Here is a 22577-nt window from a genome sequence, read left to right on the forward strand (position 1 = left end):
AAATAACTAAAATCAGTACTTGGAAATTCTTTTCCATAGGTACTTAGCATTAACAGATGCTTGCTTGAGTGTTTCTGATAAGGAACATTCCTCCCTATCAGACATGCAACTCCAAACATTAGAAGTCATGAATCAGGCCTTGCAGGAAACAATGCCATAAATTATGAGATTCTGTAAAATAATGCCAAAGGGCTTTTGTGTTTTCTTTCTGGTTTCTTTAACCATTTTCAACTGAGTTTTTAATGGTTATTGTTACCCTTTATGGCCATATGTACTAGCATCAACCTTGGGTGGTTTTTTCTTTTTTGTGAAAATGCAGCTTTTCCTGTGATGACGGGACTTTGGCAGCTAGACCTTTCAGAAGAACATTTCATATCATGAGTGAGAGTGGCAGACAAGCCTGAAAGACTTCCTTTCCCTTATGAAACACCCTGTTGAAGTTGCAGCCAATATAGAGACACACTTATCCAATGCACTTGGACACCACACATAGCTAGCTGATGAAGGGTAGACCCTTCACTCTCTTCAGAGGTCTTGGCATCAAAGTGACTTACACTGACTGTATGAAAGCCCCAAAGCAAATGCTCTAGACAGTGGTAGTTCGCTCCCCATACCCACTTTTCACCAGTGAAGATCCTTTACGAAAACTTCAGCCTGGCAGAGCTGATGCAAATGAATTCAAGGGGCAGAAGATCTGAGCCTGTCTGACCTGGGATAATTTGCATTCAAACAAAATAAATCCAGCTCAATTCCCATAGCAATTTTACTTTGCTATGAATAGCTCAGCAACTCCAATAACGAGGAGCTCGGGTTACATCTGATTGCCAGCTGTACTGCTTACTAAGAAGTTAGGTCAGTGGTTCCCAACCTTTTAATTTTCCTTCTTGGAGTATACATTGCTATGGATTAGTTACATGAGAGAGTGGTCACAAGAAACTCTGTAGGGAGCAAAGTATCAGCTTTGCTGATATTCCACATACACAGACATATACATATGTTGAAATATCTATGTGGGAAGGAGAAAAGGAGGGGAACAAAAGAGCTTAGGCCATTAAGGGAATGGAAAACAAGAAGCAAAGATGGCCCAAGAGTGAGAATGTCAGGCTGGCGTCTGGGTTATCTGGATTAAACTCCCAGTTCTTCAGCTTCTCTGTTCCTGATTTCTCAGCTTTAGAGTCAGGATTTTGTAATGAATCCAGTCAATGCTCAAGACAGACTTACGAAGGCTTACGTCTGACCCCAGCTGGGTTGTTCTATTAAAATGCCTCCATCTTCCTCACTATAAGCTGCTGCCCCAGCCTTCAGAATTTCACTCAGTAGCTCCAGCTGTGATCCAGTGACCAAATGGACTAAGCACAGAAGGTCACAGGATAGGTATGCCATCTAATAGGTGGCACCACTCACAGGAACAGCAATGCTGCATGGTCTGTGAACCAGAAATATGCATTCGGTCACTGGAGTCTGAGAAAGTTGATAGGTTTGCTCACAACTAGGAATTCCCTTGCTATAATGATTTCTGGGTTTCACATGCCTATAGAGAAAGTTTGATTACTTAACATCACTGTGAAAGAAGGAGCAAGAAAGCCTAAATTTCACCTTTCCTTCTTTTGCTGTAATCACCTATTCAAAACAGGGCAGCAGCCCAGGTATGTCTGAAACACATTTTTTTCATCCCAAGAAATGGTAAATCAATAAAATCTTGAATGCAATTCATACTATTAAATATGAAAGGCAGGGCAGCATCATCCTAAAGATCTTAAAATAAGACCTCACCATTTTCTTAGTTCTTCATGATGTTGAGAAACCAGTACAATGGCAACTCCACGTACCATTGAGATAACTGTAAAACCATCCTTAGCATCCAGATCTTGGTTTACAAAGGGCATTTGAATACAAAGTGAGTTATTTGCTAAGATAAATGTAGTAATTCGCATCTATAATTCATGTCATGAAAAAGTCTCATTATTTTTAGGAACCATTTATGGCCATTGACCTGCCTTCACAATATTATATTGCTGAGTATACCATGGGTCCAAAGATTCTTTGCTTTCTTACCTGTAGCTACCAATAAGCAGAGCTCAGACATACTGTACTAATCCTTGTCCTGCTTTCAAACTGTGCACACTCATTCACACTCCTCTCTCCAACAAATTAGCCTATGACGTTTCTATTCAACGGAATGATGCACAAAGGTGAGCATGCTATAACTGCTCTGCTGTGCAACTACACCAAAATTAAAAGCAAAAAACCTGGGTGGATTTGTCACAGACTACAAAAGTTTAATAGAATTATAAATAAAATTTTGATGAGAAAAGATTCTCAGTGCAATTGTCTGGCTACAGAAATATCTGTAACAAAAATAACTATAATGGCATACAAAAACTGCCACAAAGAGGTCCTGGTTTGGTATGAAATAAAACATCATGCCATAATGCTTAAATAGAAACTGTAATACTACCTTTATATTGGTCCAGATATTAAGCATAAAGAGAGGTAAATCCACCCTTCATCCCAACACATCAATTTACTTCTCCTGACAGGGTCAGAGTACAACACGCAAGTCTCAACCAGTATTTGGAGTGTTAACACAACAGTTTCCAGGTATTCAGATCCATGTTTGATTTGTACTTACTGAATAGGCCTGCAGTACTAAACTGGTCATGAAAGGTTACTCTGAATTTACCATAAGCAGACTTAAGTCTAAGCCTATGAATTATGTGACTCTTTAACAGGGATAATTCTTAAGAAAAGTACGAAAGATGGTGTGGGAGCATTTACTTGTGTCTTTTCATTGAAGAAAGCAGTTCTATTATACACCTTTGAGAATGAGAAATGAGAAGAGAGGATAAAGAAGCTGAGTGTAGGACATCAAGTTTCCTACTTTTACAAAGTTCCGCAGAAACTGGCTCAAGAAGGGAGGGCTTTCATTCCTGTTTTAGCAATCACCATTTGCACTGATTTTCAAGCAAGTGAACAGCATTTCTTCATGAAAATGTTTGCACAGTAGTATTTTCAGTGTATGTGTACTACCTTACATATTAGGTTCTCAAAATATAGTCTGAAGAGCCTAAGCAACAGCATGACGATATCTGAGATCTCAGGAAATAGAAAAAATAGAGTGACAAAGGAAAGGTTGTGCCTAAAAGCAACTTTCTATTCTGTGAGATACTTTATATTAAATTAGTCTAAGAAACCTAAAAACCTACTGCCACAGATGTTGGCACTATGTTAAACACTATAGGCATTCTTCTTGAAATAAAAATGCAGTAAAGTCAAGGAAGATAAAATTATCTGGAGTTTGTTGACAACTCAGCATGCTGCAGTTATAAAAGGATTTATATAAAAAAAAAAAAAAAAAACAAAAACCACAAAACAACTCAAAACAAAATAAAATCAGCAAAATATTCTGGAGGCAAAATTTCCTAAGCAGTCTGACCCTCTTCGTGCAATGAATCTGCTGAACAGTAGGTTAAGCAAAGGTCAGGTTAAGCATAGGTTAAGAAAAAAGCCCCAAGAAGAGGAATGTGCTGTCAGGGTCACAGAGGCTCTGGGACATCATGGAAGTGTGTGTTTTAGACACTTCAATCTCCTCTGTAGGTCCCAGTCCCAGAGCCTGAGTGTCTCTCTGCTCTCTCCTGACACCACAAAACACAAGACCTGAGTTCTCTCCATGTCACACTGCAGCCCCCAACTGCTCTCTGTAGACTTTAGGCATGAAATAAGTAACTTCAGCCATAACCTGAGAGAAGTGCTGCACAGTTCAGTTATTGTTGTATCTTCAACCCTTGCTTAGAAATCAGGATACGCTTGATCTGCTGAGAAGTGCTGCATGAGTCAAACAAGTAGTGTGTCAAAGCACACCAACTCTCATAAATGAGATAATTTGTTTGCTTTCACAGGCAAGAATTAGAAAAATGAATATGAAAAGTAAAAAGTGGGGTCCCCCCAGCCTGAGTCTTCTGAAACTCTGCGTCACTTGCACAGCCACTGATCTATGATTCTAACTTCTTTTCTAGAACCTGTCCTTGAGCCTCTATTCCTCACATTAGCATATCTCTGATTTTCCCCCAAATAATCCGGCTGTTCAGTGGCCCCTAAAGGGTCTAAGGGCCTAAAGGCCCTAAAGGGGCACTGATGGTCAAAAGATTACTAGCATGAAGGCATTCAAGCCCTATTTATGCCTACATATTTTCCTACATAAGAATATATATGCTTCCAGGAATTAAAATGCAATCTTGTCACTTCTCCAGTGTGAACTTGCCCAGCTTAATGTGTCATGACTAAAGATGTGACTGTTCATGCAAGTCATCTGGATCATCAGTCATTTACTCCACCTCTTCTGCTTTCCAGGTGGTAATGTAAACAGAGGAAAAGCTAGAAGGACCTCTTGTTGTGAAACATTTCCTCTCTTCACAGCATGCTATACCACACACTCCTCCCACAGCATAAAGCCAGCAGTGTTAATGTGCTATGGAAGTAAATTAGCCACAAATAGCACCATAGGGAACTTAAATATTTTGAATGTATACCACATTATCAGGAAGTGCCCACCCTCTTTATCTGTCAGGAACGAGGAAATTAAAAGCTTTGAAATTTTAAACTGCCCATCAGTTGCTATGAATCAATCAAACATCTTGCTGTGGAGAGGCAGCATGTGTATGGACACTGGTGAGATAAGAAAGGGTTTAAACTACACTCCCCATCCCTGTTGCGATCAGCCCACGATTCCACATTTGATCACCCCTGTCCAGGGCTTTTTCTTATATATCTGCACTGAGCCACTCAAAAGGGCTAGAATAGGACACCAAACTTTGATAGTATTTCAAATTATTTATACTAATTCTCACAAATTTCACCAATCTGACTTTTTTCCACAACAGTAAATAATCTTTATAAGATAATTTACAGACTTATAATGACTTATTCCTTTAATATATAACGATAGAAGTCATGCAATACCGATATACATTCTCTACACTATTATTTTTTGCAGTAACCCTACATCCATCCAACCACCACAAAAGTCAAAGACAAATCACATCAACCCTCTCTTCAAAATTTAAGTCCCTTCCTGGAAGAACCACAAAGGTGTTGACTTAAATGATAATTACTATTTTGCCAGTATAAAATATAGTTACTGAATGGCAGAAGAGACAACCACATGACTGTCTGTGCCTCAGGCAGTTAAAATGACCACCCAAGACTCTCGTAATCAGAGGAATCACAGGAACAGGAAAAATCAATTAACTATTTCAGAACAGACTATGTTCTCCTGTCTGCAATTATTCAAGTCTCCTATCAAGAGCAGATGAAAGAGGACTTGCCTCCTACAGGTGTTCCCAGGATGACAAGTAATAATGTGCATTTTTGTAGATCTAAAACTGAAGTCCCTCTCCTGTCTAACAAGGGAAACACGCCTCAAAACCTACTTTCCTCTTTTACTTCCAATGCCAAGCTTCATCAGGACTTGGCTGGGATTTGGCCAAGTAATGTCTTTACGTTTACTCTTGACTTTGTATTTTTTGGTGGCCGTCATGCTTCCTTTACTCCATTGTCACAATACTCTGGCAGCATAGCAGAATGAAAACAATTGGCATTAGTACATTGAAACAATTCTGGCAGCTTCAGGCACCAGATACCAAGCACTTTGGTGCATTTTTTAGCAGCAGTAGCAGCAGCTGGCTCTCTGGGAAACTGCCTGAACTGCCTCATTTTACTCGAGGCTGTCAGTAGTCCAAGTTGTCCATGAGAACAGCTGATGGTCAGTCTACAGACAGGTTTCTCTACAAGTAGGCCATTTTTTTCCATCTAACTTATGATTCAGTGAAATCTGACTATAGAACACCACCTTGGATTATTTACAAGACATGTTTTGGGGTCCACAGTAGAAATGGACATGCTTCACTTTCTCAATGAGCCAGCGGTACTTTCCATTTGCAAAATGTCTCTCTAAATGAAACAGTAACTGTAGTAACCTTTCCCAAGGAAATGGTGAGCCTCTGGACTCAAGGTCCAGGATGATGTAGGGAGGAAGAAAAGAGAACACTCCTAAGGCCAGGTTCTGATTCAAAGCAGCAGCATAAAACTTTTCATTCACTACAAGCTTCAGATGAAGCCCATAAGCAATGACAGCAATTACCTGTCAATAAGAGTGGAAGATACTGTGCTACAGTAATCAATAGACATCAGCTGCTCACTTATGTTTCAGCCTGGAAATTGTCTTTTTCCACCCCTTTGCATAAGCTTTTGCTGCTTAGAGGTAGGATAATAATCTGATCATCGATATGAGATGTTGGGAGTGCAAAGAATATCCCTACAGCCTTCCCATGGCTTCTAGCATGAAGAGGAGCCAGCAAACAGAAAAAAAAACGGAGACTGGAGATACAGTTGCAGTTGTCTGGTCTCTACAGTGATGTCAGAGACATCTACTGCAAACAGTGTAACATGGTGGACTGATCTTTTGTCAGAAAAAGCAGCAAAAAGGTGCAAGTGATAGAAGCGTTTTTCTTGCCCATACTATAGTCATCTATAGTCGCTGAAAAAATTAATCTCATCCCTAGCCCAAGAGTGGCATTTTAGTTTTTAATTTATACTTGCATCTAACAGAACAAATAACAAAACTTTCTGTCAAGTGTTAACAATAAATGAAACTGGGAAGCCACATTTTTAGAAAAGTTTAAACTTTCTTCTCCATCACTGTGTTACAGCAGTTACAGCAGTTATACCTACTCCTTACCATGAACAGACTATGCTTCAATTACAATATTAACTCAAAATATTTCTTGAGGTTTAGTCTAGCCTAATTTTAAGACTTACTGTTTTGATGACTTCCTCCTAGAAAAAAAGAATGAGTGTGTCGCATAAGCCAAGTCTGGTCAAGACAGGATTATTTTTACATGCTCATTCTTTTCACTGAAGTGCAATAATTTGCACAAAGAAAAAGCAAATCTGGTTTTAATCTCACAATTTTAAAAAAAAACCCGAAAACTAATTATATTCTGGTGTCATATAAATTCCATATCTCATGGCAAAGAAACTGCAGATCTGAAGAGTAATTCATGTTTCATTAGTTTGTGTACTCTACCACGGAATATAATATTACGTTCTTAAATTAGTTGGAAGCCGCACTGTGCTGCAGAGTATAAAAACAAAAGTGAGGGCTCAAGCTAGGTCAAGCATATTTTGTATAGGTCCATTAAAAATCTCATTCCATTAATATTAATAAAGATGTGAGACACAAAAGTCCTTCAATTAACATATATTAGGCAGGCAAGCACAAGCATTCAAGTGATCCCACTGTGAACAGCAAGAATCCAGTCCTCAAGAATAAAGCCATGAGTGTGTTGTGTACATAGTAGGGCAGCTAGAAATGCTAATGCCACAGGAGAGTGAAAAGGCAACACCCCATTGTCTGTGCAAGTAAATATCACATTATTGCCTCAGCTTCCTCTACTATTAAGCAGGTTTGCACTGGGCCTTGTTATTCCAGTAAGAATAACCTCAAGACCTATTATCTTTGCCTTCAAACCTTTTTCTTTTACTATTTTCTTGGCAGGAGCTAGCTGGGCAGCCACATATGAGACTGAGGGAAAGGATTTTCATCTGACTGTACAACTTGTTTATAGATTTCCGTAGCTTATGAACTCACACTGTAAAAAAGAAATTAACTTGCATGTTCCAGAAATTACGCTGGACAATAATGGTTCCCACGGTACTGAGCTTCAACCATCAAGACTCATTCAGTTGCGTGTGACCTGATTATTTGACATTTCTTCACCCTCATTCTTAGTGACTTCCGAGCACGATAAACAATAAAAGGTTACTGATGTCAACCTATTATGACCCAGGATGCTGTTCTCATCTAACACACAGTAAAGCCAGCACTGGAGCTTAATTAATACATGTTTGTAAATTGTGCTGAGCTGCAAGGCATTACGATTCCAGGTTTCTTCTGTAAATGTTTACCTCAAAGCTTTAGTCAATGCTTTACTGCCTGAACCGAAGATAAGTTCTGCTTCCATCAGCTATTCACATAGCTGGTCAAATCACTGTCAAAGCAAATCAATAGGAAATTCCTTTAGCATACTGTAATTTATGGTAGACCTGCAGCAACAGAATTGGGATTAAAATGGGATAAGAAAAGGCAAGAAAGAACCAACATTTCTGCTCCCAGTGACATGATCAAGAAGACAGAGGAAAACCTTGTTTGTAATGTAATTATCCATTAAAGTTCAATTCAGATACCATTTAAGGGCTAGTCAGAGCCTTCCTAATACAAAACGAGTGGTTTTTAGAAAAAAGATACTGAAGTCTGAGTTGTAGCTGATAAAACTCACTGTAGCTCTCACTGCAGCTCTCAATGCTAGCATAATAACTAAGATAACTAAGTTTAACCCCTCTCCTGCCAGCTCACTGAGAGACCATTACAAAGTGATGCATATGGATGTAACAACTTCTGTATGTGGGCAGGAGTCAAATCAGAGAGAACGCTTTGGATGCCCAAAAAGGCTGCTGACTTTAGTGGGGGTGCTGTCAGGTATCACTGGACACTGCAACTTCCAAACAGAAAAAAAAATGGTATTTTCTAGAAAATCCCTAAAACGCTATATGTCTGTTAAGTCAACATTACTCATGCCCAGGAGAGAATGAAATCAGATGCAAATAGCTCTGAAATTGTCTTAAAGAATTGACAGATAAATAATTGGCATCACAGCTCTGATGTCTTTGTCTAGCATGGCCCCAGCTTTTACCTTGCCCCCATCCATGGACTGTAAATTTCAAGACCACAGACATCGAAAACAGTGTTTAAACCTTCATCCTTCTTTCACTGTTTGCAGTACTGCACACCAGTCCTAGTGATCAATCTACTATCTTTTTCAAAGAGAATGGGACATGTCATGCATCAAAAAAATAAACACTTCCCTAAAAAGTTGAAAATCAGAAAACATTCTCTTAAATGTCTTGCAGACTCAAACGCAACTGTGACAAAAACTGCACGTGCCAAAATGACCAAAAGGGACTTATGGAGCTAGTAACAAACCCTCAGCAACCACCTAGACCAGTCATAACTGGAAGCCTACGTTGAATCAAAGTCAGGTTCCCAACTGAGTACAAGTGTGCAAATCACAAAGCTGTCACCACAGTCAGGGCCCCGGTTGTGCAGAGAGGCTGAGGGAGTAAGCTTGTGACAAAAAGAAACAAAACGTTTAAGAGCAGTTTTGATCCCATTGTTTGCTCAGATCAAGTGGATTGTGTGGTGGGGCTAGGGCACAACCAAGATACTCCTGTACTTTCCGCTCTACTGCTGCGGGTCAGGAGTGGTCTGCTTGAGTTGGACTTGAACTACAGTTTCACAGACCGTCATTGTGTTTTGGGTAAACAAAAGCCTTTACACTCCAGGTCTCCAAACCTGGTATCTTCCTCAAACACTTTTGAAGTAGATGAAAAAGGGGAAAAAGATAGAAATAAAACCTTGTTTAGGTTAATTATTAGTGACTGAAAGCTGCTATTAGTTATTAGAATCAGCCTCTAAAGAGGGACATATTTTATATGTTCAGCAGGTCACAGCTGTGCAGAACAGAATATGTCGCATCTTAGCAGCAGAGATGGTCCAAACGAAAATAGTGGCGCTTAAAATAAAAACCCTCATTTACATCAAAGACATCCTGTTATGAAGAGGTCAAGTCTGTGCAGACAGGTCATCCTCTTCTGACCCTTATGAGGGCATTTGACTATAAGCTTCACTCTAATGGACCAGGGAAAGTGTGGGAACTAAGTTTTGTGGAAAGACTTTGCTACAGCAAGAAAAATACTGATGTTTCAAGTATAGACAGAGTCTACTAATTCCTTTAGAACTTATGATAAGACTAGGCTTAACAAGAAAGGCCAGGATGAACTGCCTATCTATGCACAAATGGACGGCTCCTTGTTTCTGGACTTCCTTTAAGGGTGCAAGTAGCAGTGCTTGCAACAGCCTGAAGTTTGATCTGAAATACACCAATGAATAATTTCCATGCTCTTACTGGCAGCACTAAGGGAGCAAGCAAAAATGACTGAGTACCAACTCAGTTTTCTTGTTTCTGGACTTCCTTTAAGGGTGCAAGTAGCAGTGCTCGCAACAGCCTGAAGTTTGATCTGAAATACACCAATGAATAATTTCCATGCTCTTACTGGCAGCACTAAGGGAGCAAGCAAAAATGACTGAGTACCAACTCCTGCGGGCACTCCTGTGAGCTGTTCTCCTAAACAGCACACTGTGTTCAGGCTGATGGAGTCAAAGTACTCTCAGTGACACAGGATTTCCTCTATGCATGTTCCAGGCTTCCAGGGCTTTTTTTATATAAATCGTGGAAGAATGCAACTGCTATTAGTTTTCCTGTCCAGCAGAAGCAGACTTTTTCTCCATCATTTATCTTCTTTAATTCAATTTCTTACCCATCAGGAATCAGCAGGGACAAAATGCCTAGCATATCACTGTCTTAAGTGGAAAGCTTATCACACAGATATGGAGAAGGACAATCAATGATCTAATCACACAATTCATCAGCAGTCAAGCCAATGCTGAGACCAGAAACAGTGTCTTTTATTTGTCTAGTATAATTTAAAATATCTTAAAGAATATGGCTCTTTCCCATTGTCACCTCATTTTCCTGCAAGGTTTTTTCTTATTTTCATCTTTACCGTATTACGGAAAGAATAATGGCAAAATGTGCAGTGAAAAAAATTATGATCCTGTAAAACACAGTTTGTATTTTATAAAGGATGGATATAATGGTGTGGGAATATAAAGAAAGTCAAGGAACTCATATGCCAGATGCTGTTCATGTTGTGCTGGTATAATGGCAGAAAATGTAGGATTTGTATATTGGCTTCTGGGTGGACTAAAAATAGTTTTGAGAATGAGTCTAATCACCAGTTCTGTACTTAGTCTCTCTTCAAGATCCCAGAGGGCGAAATTTTGTCCTATTTTTACAGCTGTAGGTTTCTAAAGGAACTTCAGTGTGAGCGGCAATTATTTTGTCCTTTTACCAGCAGTCTGGCTCACTGGTTTTGAGTTTGTCTGCAGAGTAACCTTGGGATTTGTCTCAACATATTTAATTAGACTTAAAGTGTGAGCTCAAGGAATAAGAGGCTGTTGTTAGCATGAACTTAAATAATGCTAATACTGGGTGTAATTAAACAGCTACAAAAAACAGGTACATGAATTGCTTTGCCTGCCTTTTAGGTGGCCAGACTGTGTTAAGAAGCTGTAATTTTGTGGCTTCTCTGATACTTTGAGCAAAGTCCTGCCCTCAGACATGCTCACACAACTTCCACTGAATTAATACATCTCCTATATATCTTTCAGTGCTGCATCCAACTCTTGCTCCAGTCGTAAACTCCTCTGACAGCTCAGCAAGTGTAACATGATGCATCCTTCCCTCCTCTTTCTCTTTCCTTGACTAGACACTAACAAACATAACAGAACTTGAGACAAGAGAAAGAGGCCCATTATAAGGAAAGATTCAATCACATCTTACCAAAAACAAAGGAGGGCACTAGCTAGTGCATGAAACTGACTCCACTGTTCTAACTGAGGTACAGAAATAAAAGAGAGAGAATGGCACACATTCACCTCTAGTGTAAGCAGGTGCAGCCTCTCAGGCAAGCGCACTTGCTTAGGGCTGAATTTGGCCTGGGCAATAAACCTGTGTTTCATATAGTTTTACAGACCTGAACTGTACTAATTTTCTCTCTGACCCTGAATATACATGCATGTTTACTCTGTAATGGTAGGAGAGTTCCTTTATGTTGTATGTTTCTTTCCCCCGGGTGCATGTTTTGTACTTGCTGTATATCCTCACCTGTCTCATCTGACAAGTAGCATCAAAATCCCTACACATGCTATATAATAAACTACTCATTCATTATGTTCCTTATTTTCTATGTTGAGTATTGGACTATAGTGTAAATTTGTTTGACTTTGTAAGAGAGAGTTCTTGTTCACAAGGGGAACATGACTTCTGCTCCAAAATGCACAGTTACAAATTACTTTCAAGAATGTCTTTAGAACACAAATGGACTACTGAAAACTACGGGGGTCTAATTTACTGTGTGACTGCAAACAGCTCACTTTATACAAGAGATTCTGTATACATAGACACAACATAATGAGATAGGAGACAAAAACTAGCTTACAAAAAGAGACAACCACACAGTTTATACACAGGCTAAGACAGTAGCAAGTCCTTCAGACACAATGTCATCATGAAAGGGGAGTTAAAGAGAGAGAACCAACAGTAAATATCTGGTTTTAATGCAGATGAGATGGCACAAATTGCAGATGAGAATGGGCAAGGGCAAGTGAATGAGGCAGGAATACAGATAACACTGAGTAAGCCCTAAACCCAATCTTTCATTCTAACAGCAGCCAGTACCATCTTCTTCTGAAAAACTGACACCACCCCCTCCTGTATTCTGTGGATTTGGCATAGTCTGCTTCCCAATTAGATTCAATTGCTAAAGGCAATTATAAGAAATACTATATTACTAAATAACACTAGTAATATAATTACAATTAAGTAAGAATTGGCTCAAGCCAGGAGTTTGGAAAAAAATTAATTTGGGAAGAATGAACAGCATGAATTGGAGAATGCAGGCCAAGGATAAAGCAGTAAGACAAACCAGTGGTCTGGATATATCAACTGGGACTGCTGAAGGGATTTAAGGAAACCCCAAGAAGTCATGCTGGAGTAATGCAGGACCTTTATTACAAGTAATAATGAACATCAGTGGAGAGAGGAGTTAAAAAGTTTGCATTAGTGTCTAGTTGGGCCACATTAAACTGATGCCAGAGAGAGAAACTCGAATTGTATTTACTAATAAAAGTGAACTCATTAACCCAAGGTTTTAAGAGTTAAAAAAAAAACAAAAACCCACCCAAAACATACCACTGAAAGTGAGAATGTATTAACAAAACACATGAAAATGAACAAAATTATCACATTTTCTTTGGAAGGAATGTATCATATTTTCCACAGATAGTCCAGAACACATTTTTCTGAAGGTGAGTGAAGTACATCCATTTTCTGAGCAACTTTGATAAAATGACAGAGCAAATCTGTACTATGTACAATATAAGCCTGGCTTTTAATGCATCTGTCATACTCTTATCACTAAGTATGATGTTGCTACTCAATGTCTGAGGGTGAAGCAGACACGTAGGAAGATTGAAAGAAGATTCTTTGCATACAAGATACTTCCATTTAAAAGATATAATCATGGGTTTCTTGCTGCATAACAGATTTGCTCCAGCAAATAAAGGAAGCAGGAAAGGGCAGAAGACAGAAGAAAGCAAATTTCCCATTGAAAAATCAAAGCACCTCAACACTTTGATGATGAAGAGACAAGAGACAGTACTCACATTAAACTTGTACACATTCTCCCAAAATGCTAACTTAATATATTAAGTACTTATTCAGATACAGCATAGACGCAGTTTTGCCTTCTGACGCATCAAGAAAATTGTGTTGACTGATGGAAACATTTGGTCTCAAATCAGCAAATCAGCATAAAACTGTGGGGCCTTACTGTCAACTAAGCTATTAAAACACAAGTAAGATACACACATCTCTTAACAGATCTGTACCAAACCAACAAATTCTTGCCCCTTTCCAATGTTAAAGTCATCTTGCCTAACAAACCATTTCATATAGACTCTCTTGAAAGTCTACTCTTCAGGCAATGGCAGATAACAAACAGCTGAATGACTGAATACTCTAGGTCATCCAAAAATTAGATCAAAGAGTCCCTGTAGTCTATTGAACTGCAATTGCTTCTAAATCACATTGTGTTGTTCCAGGCTTGAAAGAATGGGTCACTGCAGTTTTATTGTAGGGAAGCTACTGCTAATGAAAGGAACAATGGAAAGATTAGTGCTACCAACCATATAGAAGAAACACCACTTTTGGTTTAATTGCAGTGAACAAAGCAAATAGGAAAGAAGGGCAACCAAGTGACAAAAGTAGTTGGTGCAAAGAGGATATAGAAGCTATTCACAAGGTTCTCTTGATCAGAGCACAGCGTCCAGACTTAACATATGATTACTGAATTTGGATCACAGTGAAAAGTGACGTGGTTGTCTTTATAGACAGCTGACGACACAGTTTCAAGCAAGCAGCCTTGCAAGCTGAAAGACTAAGAATCCTGTTGATAATTTCCCTGGGATTCATTAGGTGCACTGAAATTATTTAATAAATGGGTAGGGAGAGGAAAAAAATTACACTTTGTGATACCTACTCTGCAGGAGATTATTGTAAGTAATGGTTTACTTCACTTACCTGCTTAAAATAACAATTTAAAGTGAAATCTACTAAACCTTAGAACCGATTAAAGACTCTAATTGTTGATAATCTAGGTATTGCAAAAACTTAGGTACTGCCATAATAAATCTGTTCATGGCAATATTTATTCTCTTTTGATCAGTTTCTGGATCTTTTCTAAGTGAATCTTACCAGTCATAACAATCTCTATGTCGAGACAGTGGTAAAAGATCCATTTCAGCCTCAGTTAAGATCACCACATTCTGTTTCTTTGTGGCCTGAGGCAGACTTGAACCTTCTTTCTCCAGACAAGACTTGACAAGCCCAACTTCACTTAGCTCATAAGGCATGTTAAAAACCAAAACGTGACCAAACAGGGGAGATCACCCAAACTGTAACTGTTGTGTACAGGTAGACCACTTCTTTATAGGAAAAGACAAGCACTAAGTGAGAACAGGCTTTTTTCCTGCATAAATAAAGCTAGTAGTTGTGAAAATGAAGCTTCCACAGAAATAGCTAAGCACATCTGATATTAACACAAACACAAGTTAAAAAACAAGAGAGCTTCACTCCAGTACCTGGCACCTGCTTCAAAGTCGCATTTTCAACTGTTCAAATGAACTATAACATACTAATTCCTCTAACTTGCTAAGAATTTAAAATAAATAAATAAAGTAGAGCATTCAAATTATAATTCAGACTACTTCAACTACTTATCAGTATTCAACAGCTCTTCCTAACCAACAGTTTTCAAGTCACAGACTACTATTTCAAAGGAAACACTGGGCGTCTCAAGTGCTCCTTTTTTTGTCTGGTCACACAGTTTAATAGCCCTTATGGACAAGTACCTTTGCAAAACAGATTTCTAGAGGGTGACCCAACATATCCTCTGGACCTTAGTCAACCACAAAGCATACAGGTAGTTTTATACACCTTATGCTCAAATGTCATTGCTTTAATCCACATCCATAAGAGACTGCTTTGCAAGTACAAGGGCTTAAGCCTAAAGAAAATCAATAATTATTAGTTCTGTAGATGATTCTTCTGAATTACATCAATAAAGACTTCTCTGAAGGCAATGAGCACTGTCAAATGTATTTTGAAAAAAATCACTCCTGAGTAATAATTTTTCATGAACTTGGATGACATCCATAAATGGAGAATAAGCAATGATAATATTTAACACTTTTATAAGAGATCAACTAATTCAAATTTATAATCCCAAATAAGGCTGGAATTGTCAAAAGAATTGAAGGAAATTGGTTCCTAACTGCTGCTGAGCTAGAGAACTTGCCCTTCCTCAATGCAATTGATAAACCTAGGTATAATATTTTTTTTCCTTACAAGCTTACAGATTGGTTTCTTTTTTCTTTATTCATATAAGTTCAGAATGGTATTTACTTAAAAGCAAGCAAAAATCATATCACTTGTCACAAACAAATGAAAATTGGTATGGTATAACTGCTAGGACTACCAGCCAGTCTTCTGTGCTTTTTACCCCAAAAGACTAATCAAAAACCACAAAGGGTGTGAAGCAGTTCATTGGCTATAACAAAACCTCTTCTGCTAAAGCAATAGCAACTAGTGGTATTAGGACATTCCAATGGTGCATAGTATCCCAAATATTATATGAATCACCTTCAGCTACTATTCCACATAGAAAAATACTTTTGATGCTGATTTGTTTTAAAGAAACACTTACCAAGCCTACACATGTAGAAATTGCTACCGAGGAGGTGCTATCGTTCCTTATAAATCCCTGGTAGAAACACTGCTCAATTTCATGTTCCTGAGAATTTGAAACTCCATCTTTCCCAAGTACCTGGACAATAAAACTGTTGCTTAAAATGGTTGAAGGTTTAAGTTCTAAGTGAAGTTCCTGTCCAAATGCTGAAAATTTGTAGTGCAAGGAACTCTTTGAACTCTGAGTTGATCTCTTTCTCCTAGTACTGTGCAAAACATCATGTGAAATGTATGATCCACTGGAATCCACTTTGATAGGTGTCACAAATACATAATCTGTAATGATAAAAAGTTAGCATCAGTTTTTTTATCCAATAAATAAGGTGTCATTATAATGTGGTAAGCATCTGACTTTCACTACAGCAGGAAGCATTCCCTCATTCTGGAAACGGCCTGAAAGCTCTGCAGGCAACATGTGTATAGTCTTGCCTGCAGAAATTCACCCCCGTAACTCACACAGGCTCTCAAACTGAGTTTGTTTCTTTTCTGCCCCACTGAGAGGTACAGACTAACTAGCATAGCTGTGAACATTCCCACAATCAGTCTTCTGAAGGCATTTGTCATCACCAGCAGATCCGGAGGTTTTCCCCTCTCCCTGTATTAATTGCTGTCAAATGTGAAGGCCACTCATGCTTAAGAGGGTTTTCTCCTTCCCTAAGAAAGCAGCAAATATTATATCACTGTAGGGGTAACCATGACTGAGACTTTGTAGAACTGTACCACTTATTCAAATGGATTAAAGGATTAATTTATTAATGCCTTAACTGAGCAAGACCTCATCTCTTTGTAGTGACTTGGTTAAACTGGGTTTCAAATTGTAACTGACCTTCAGCAGAAAGAGATTACATCCTACCTAATAACCTTTATTCAGCCATTGCTAATTGTATGTCAAAGAAGTTTACTGTTTTGGATAAAATATGTGAAAAACTACAAAACTATTTGTGAGAAGAAGGCCAAGATCTAATCACAACCACCTAAGAAAGTTTAAAAAAGAGGCCGTGACTCAGGTAGCTGTATAAGCAGGTGCCTAGCTTGAAGTACATTACCACTGGTGATCTAGCCATATATAGGGATTACTTGCATCCTGGAATCCGGATCTGAATTTTAGCCGTTGGCTGAACTAGGACCTTTGCACCTACTCCTGGTTGTATGAGTAATTATGCTGAACAAACTGTTTCCCAACCCCATTTCAGTTTTGAGCTGTATTTCTCTGTGAATACTTAAAGATGCTCATGCATCTGACTGTAAAACAATACATTTCTCTTCCTAAATTGAAATAACATTTTTCAAAAAACAAGAAAAAAAAAAAAAATAAAATGCTGCTTCTTGTGTTGTAACAGATGTTGCAAAAACTATCAATCTCTTTGCCTGAATAGATGTTATTTGACACACATTAAGTTGAAAACATTACCAGTGAGGTTGTTTTTCCTTAAGACAGGGGAAACAATACATCAAAAGCTTTGACTCTCCTCAAGTGGTGTTAATCAACGGCAGGAGTTTAGGATGCTAAGCAGGCTGGTGGCCAAAAAATGCAAGCAGCTGCTGGAGAGGGAATCCCCCAGCAAGTAGACAATAGGGTGCAGGAGGGTTTTCCTTTCTGCACCCTGGTGTGGTTCTCTATTGTACTTTGTTTCTACTCGCACCCAATAAAAAGCATATACTGCACTTCAAACTTCCCAAAGTCATCAGCATCTAAGTGCTAGTATCTGCAACCTGGGAACAAACAGCTGCTGAGCTCTCACTCACACAAGTCCTTCCTCACCAGGTTTGTTTTCCCTTAGCCTGCGCTCCAGGGCTGCTTCTGCTCTCCCAACCCAAACCTTTCCATTACCTCTGTCTCATTGCTTCCATACCAGACACACGAGGTTTTGTTGTTGTGGCTACATATGCATTCATTTTTCTAATCACACATGTAAACGGGGGTGTATTTACCATCTCATTCATTTGCTTTGCTGTTACATATTGTTCCTTTTAACTTTTGCACACGGGGTTTAACAACTTAATCTCTGCCCATGGTTAGCTGTTTTACAGCAGCTAACTTGCTTTCCCTCCAATGTTCCCTTAACACTGCGGCTTCTTCCCCTTAAATGCTCAGTCCATCAAAAAAAAATGCATCCACGCAAATGTTCATATACACAGAAAGAGCGATACAAACCATGATTCAATTCACTGATGCTGTCACTGGTTAAAGTTGCTGCATGAGACATGCAACAGAGGCAGCACAGCTGAAGGGTCTGCAAGAGAAAAAAAAAAGAAAAAAAAGAGAGAAAAAAAAAAGAAGTATTGGGCGAGATTTACTTGACGAGGGAAGGCAGAAAGACAAGGCACCAGAAACGGTGCAGTAACCTGGTCTGAAAGTACACCAGGCGACTGCAAAAGAAAGTGTTCTCGACCTGCCTTTACAGCGCTTCCGAGCCACGGGAGAGCCAGGAAACGCATGGAGCTGCCGCTGAGTATCGCAACAGGTAAAGTCCAGCCGACAAGCAGGAGACAGTCCATGTTCCGCCGCGCACCTGGCGTGCTATCTGCTCCCCGAAGCGTGCGGCGGGCGAGCCCGGATCCCCCGCATGGTCACCTGGGCTCTGCCCCGCAACAGCTCCGGCAGCCAGTCCGCAGAGCCGCGTCCCCGCCGTGCGCGGCGGCGGAGCCCATGGAGCGGCGCCCGGTGCGGTGCGGGTGAACGCGCCTCGCCACCGCCGCCGCGCACGCTTTAAGCCGCCGCCGCCGCCGCCGCCGCGGGGCAGCGCTGCCTCCGGCGCCGCGTCTCGGCGCGGCCGCAGCCCGGGGGGCGACGCGAAGAGGAGCAGAGCAGGCGGGACCAATGGGGAGGCGGCGGGGCAGGGCCGGGGCTGGGACTCGGGCGGGGAGGCACCTGGGCCGGGGGGGGGGCCTGCGGCCCCCCAGGGGCGGGGGAAGCGGAGGGGCCGGGGCAGAGCAGCGCTGGTGTTGGCACACACCTGCGGGGACCCGCGCAGGACCGGGGGAGCCTCGCAGGGTGGAAGGAGGGGTCCAACACACGGGACTCCGTCAAATGGACGGAGTCCTTGTGATGATGCTGGGAGAGGAGCAGAGTCAACCCAAAACAGGCAGACAAACAAGCAAATCAAACGAAGATTAGGCTGTCTGGAAAGAAAACACAGCTGTGACCAGTTACTCAAAATCCAATGCTCCTGTCCATCATGGAGCTTTTACACAGTGGCTTACACGGGTGAAAGGAGCCAAGTGCTGCACCTGGTTCTGGTCTTCACTAATCTCCTATGTATGCTGTTAGGTTACACTTCCCTTCTACAGAAAACTGCAGTAAAGTATTAAAGATCTAAATAATCTGACAGGAAACTGTAGTATTGAAGTGAGTGGGGCTGGTCCAGGCTGGAAGCCAATGCAGAACTTGTTCCTGATGGTTTTGGCTACACATGGAGAAGTGTCCTTCACCTGATGACCTCCCTGTTGTGCTAGAAGGGTTTCTAGTATGTGTCTCAGTCCAATTTCACTTGAAATCTTCTTTGTGCTAGGGTCTCACCATGAGAACAAACAGCAGCTGTGTCAGTTTAAGGTGTCACCATCTCAGCGTGGAGAGCACACTAGGAGCTGAGGTGAGCTAGAGGTCATCTCCTCTTCCTGCCTCCTTCTCAAGGGTTTTTGTGGTAACCAGTTTGGGACAGTAGATTAGACAGATCTGAAACAGTTTCCCTGCTAAAGCATTTGCTGTCTTTAAGCATTAAATAAGTTCCCAGGTGTGAAATTTCTCCTCTGCCTCTTGCTATTTCCCAGTGGGCTTTACATTATCATCTTGCTGAATATATTATGATAAAGTTTCAAGACCTTTTTGTAACAGTACACCTGTCACCTCTCACTGAGTATATCCCAATGAAATAGCTGGCTGCAGGTTTATGACGGTCCCAGTGGAGCAGGACATATAAAACACGCTGTGCATTGCAGATAATAGGAGAAAAATATAAAATTATTGGGCTGTAATGTTATTATCAGCCCTCAACACCCTGAATGGACAGGTCTGACTGTTTTCAGTAGACTACCTGACTATGAAGACTGACATTTTACTTGCTGTGAAGGGAGGGAAATGAATGCAGTTTTCTAGCAATTACAAGACTTGTTTAAGAAAGAAAAAGACAACTTTCGCCATAAACCTAGCACTACGGAAGGGAGTTTTGCTCTTGATTTCTGTGGAGTTAAGATTTCACCCTGGGGATTTATCTTTTCTGAGTATGATCAAAGAAGAAGAAAATGTGACACTGCTTTGCATAGCTGTAAATGACACATATCCAAATTTGAGTTGGCATTAGGCAGGGGACCCCCACCTTTCTTGGCCTGTATGCAAGTACATCGGTCAGTTAACGTGCTCAGACAACATCATACTTTGCTCCCCGAGTCAATCAAGATCCCAGCAGCAATGGTCATAAACATCAGAGAATCCTGCAGGCAGCTTGTTTCCATGTGCAAACATAGTTACCATGAAAAACCTTAGAGAAATAAAGCTCCCCAGTCAGCACTGCAGTAACAATGGAGGCAGAGCGGTTTCTTCCTCCCCCCACTTCCTAGCAATTCCCACCTCAGATGACCAGCAAGCATATATTCCTCCAGAGATAATCATTACCACTCTGCAGCCTGTGATTGGACTCTTCTCCATTTTCCCTGAGCTCTCCAGTTGGATGCTCTACCACATTTTTTTTCCTGGTCAGTTTTGTCATGCTTTCACTAGGTCTTTTTCTCCCCCTCCTTGTTTGGGTTTGGATCTACCCATTGATTTACACCTCCATGAGAGACTCTTCCATTATCAGTGAATACAAGAAAGGGTGGAGACCCAGTAGAAGTTTATCATTCTTAAGCAGCACTGCTGTACAGACAATAATACCCTTCTTGGGGAGGGATCTCCCACATAAAGATATCATCTATGTACCATGATTCAGGAAGTCATGATTTCTCTCGTATCTGCAAGGGAAAGTAGGGGGGTGTCTACTCTGCATCAGCAGTGAGTTACTGCTTCACTTTCATCTCCACACTAAGGATGAGCATAACCCAGGTTTCACCAGGGCTTCATACCTGCCTGCTCTAGACACACCACACCTGTGCACAAAGTGTCCATTGCCTTGATGTCTAGATGCAAAGGTATTAAATGTTCTTTTCTCCACTTGCTAGTTTATCAGAGAAAATTGATTGTTAGTTTTGATAACTTTATTCTTTCTAATTGTGAATCCCTCTTTTCTTGTGAATTCCTATAGACTTTTCTTCCCCAAGAGCTATGCTGTCATGATCACCAGGATAGAGTCCAGCCCCACACAGAATTCACATTATTGGAAACGTGAGTGACAGGCATGCAGAAGAAATAAGCCCTGAATTAAAATGCCATCATGTTTGGTTCGCTGTCTTTGTTAGAGCAAATTCTTTATCACGTGAGACATTCGTGACCACTGAGATTAGTGAATGATTCACAGAAGTCTGTTGTCTGCTAGCTGTCACCTCTTCCTCTGTCAATCTAGATTATTTTTGCAGATATATTTCTATTAGAACTGAATCTGAATAATTTTTACCATATTTAAATGATAAATGATTGAATAATTGGAAGCAGAGTACTTCCAGTGGGAAAATGGTACAGTGAGGGCTTGTTTTAATCAGCCAGTCACAGTGTATTGAGTGAATACACATAGTAGAATGAGAGCAGGTATGTTTTTGCTAACTCAGCATCCAGTTTCTGCAGCTGTCCATTCCTACTTGACCACTTCTGTCACTATTTCTTACCAAACAACATACTTGCTAGGTTATCAGGATACATGTGTGCACTCCACAGGATTCTTCCAGCTCAATCTTTATGCTTTCTTTGTGTTTATCCTCGTGAAGATGTTTCACTCTTGTGAAGCACAGAAACCTTTTGCCTTCATTTACAGTGAGTGGTGATTAACCACATGCTGGGTGAAACGCTTTGTGGAGAACTCTTCATGGAAACCCCTTTACAAATGAAAATGACCCTCTTTAGAATGAGCTGGTAGTTTTCAAAACCCATCAAGTTCATCTTTGTCCTAAGCTGAAAAGGCTCCGAATTGAAGTTATGCTCCAAAGTTGGTTATGCTCCATACATACCCCATCTGCTAAGGAGGCTTGTATTTCCCATTATGTTATTAATTCAATAATCTCAAGGCATAATTTGAATTTGCATAATTTGTCTAAAGAGTTCAGCAACTGTTACTCAGTTGTAGTACGACAAAACTTGTAGTTGAACAAAATACAAGCGACTCAAAAGAGAACTTGTGGAAAGGATCATATGGATGAAGTGTCATTGCAGAGATGGAGTCATGTGTTATCAAGTCTATCCATACATTATCTAAACCCACTCAATACCACACAGTTTAAGAAGAGGCCAAATCCTTTCAGCTGGATCATAGCTCCTCTATCTGACTGAGTTACAGAACCTGAGAAGGTAGTCTGCTGTATCCTTCCCGCCAGAGAGATTTCTCATGCAGAAAGCAAATTGTAAACAAAGAGCGCTCATGGCCATAGGGAGCACCTCAGGTAAGGAATGGG

The 22577-nt window shown here is 40.3% G+C and overlaps 1 protein-coding gene across 2 annotated transcripts in view; it reads right to left on the reverse strand.

The window, feature by feature from the left end:
• Positions 1 to 18542, reverse strand: part of ADAMTS18 (ADAM metallopeptidase with thrombospondin type 1 motif 18) — a gene marked incomplete at both ends in the record, with an annotated part of 73985 nt that extends 55443 nt beyond the window's left edge. The window contains 3 exons of one of the 2 annotated variants that reach the window (XM_080637774.1): positions 16003 to 16319; positions 18199 to 18277; positions 18441 to 18542. In XM_080637774.1, coding sequence (XP_080493900.1) covers positions 16003 to 16319; positions 18199 to 18277; positions 18441 to 18542 — 498 coding nt within the window. Of the gene's footprint in view, positions 1 to 16002; positions 16320 to 18198; positions 18278 to 18389 lie in introns of both variants that reach the window. The other variant, XM_080637773.1, reaches the window with a different exon arrangement.
• Between the last annotated feature and the right edge of the window lie 4035 nt (positions 18543 to 22577).

Source organism: Psittacula echo (genome assembly GCF_963264785.1).
Source record: "Psittacula echo genome assembly, chromosome: Z".
Taxonomy (NCBI): domain Eukaryota; kingdom Metazoa; phylum Chordata; class Aves; order Psittaciformes; family Psittacidae; genus Psittacula; species Psittacula echo.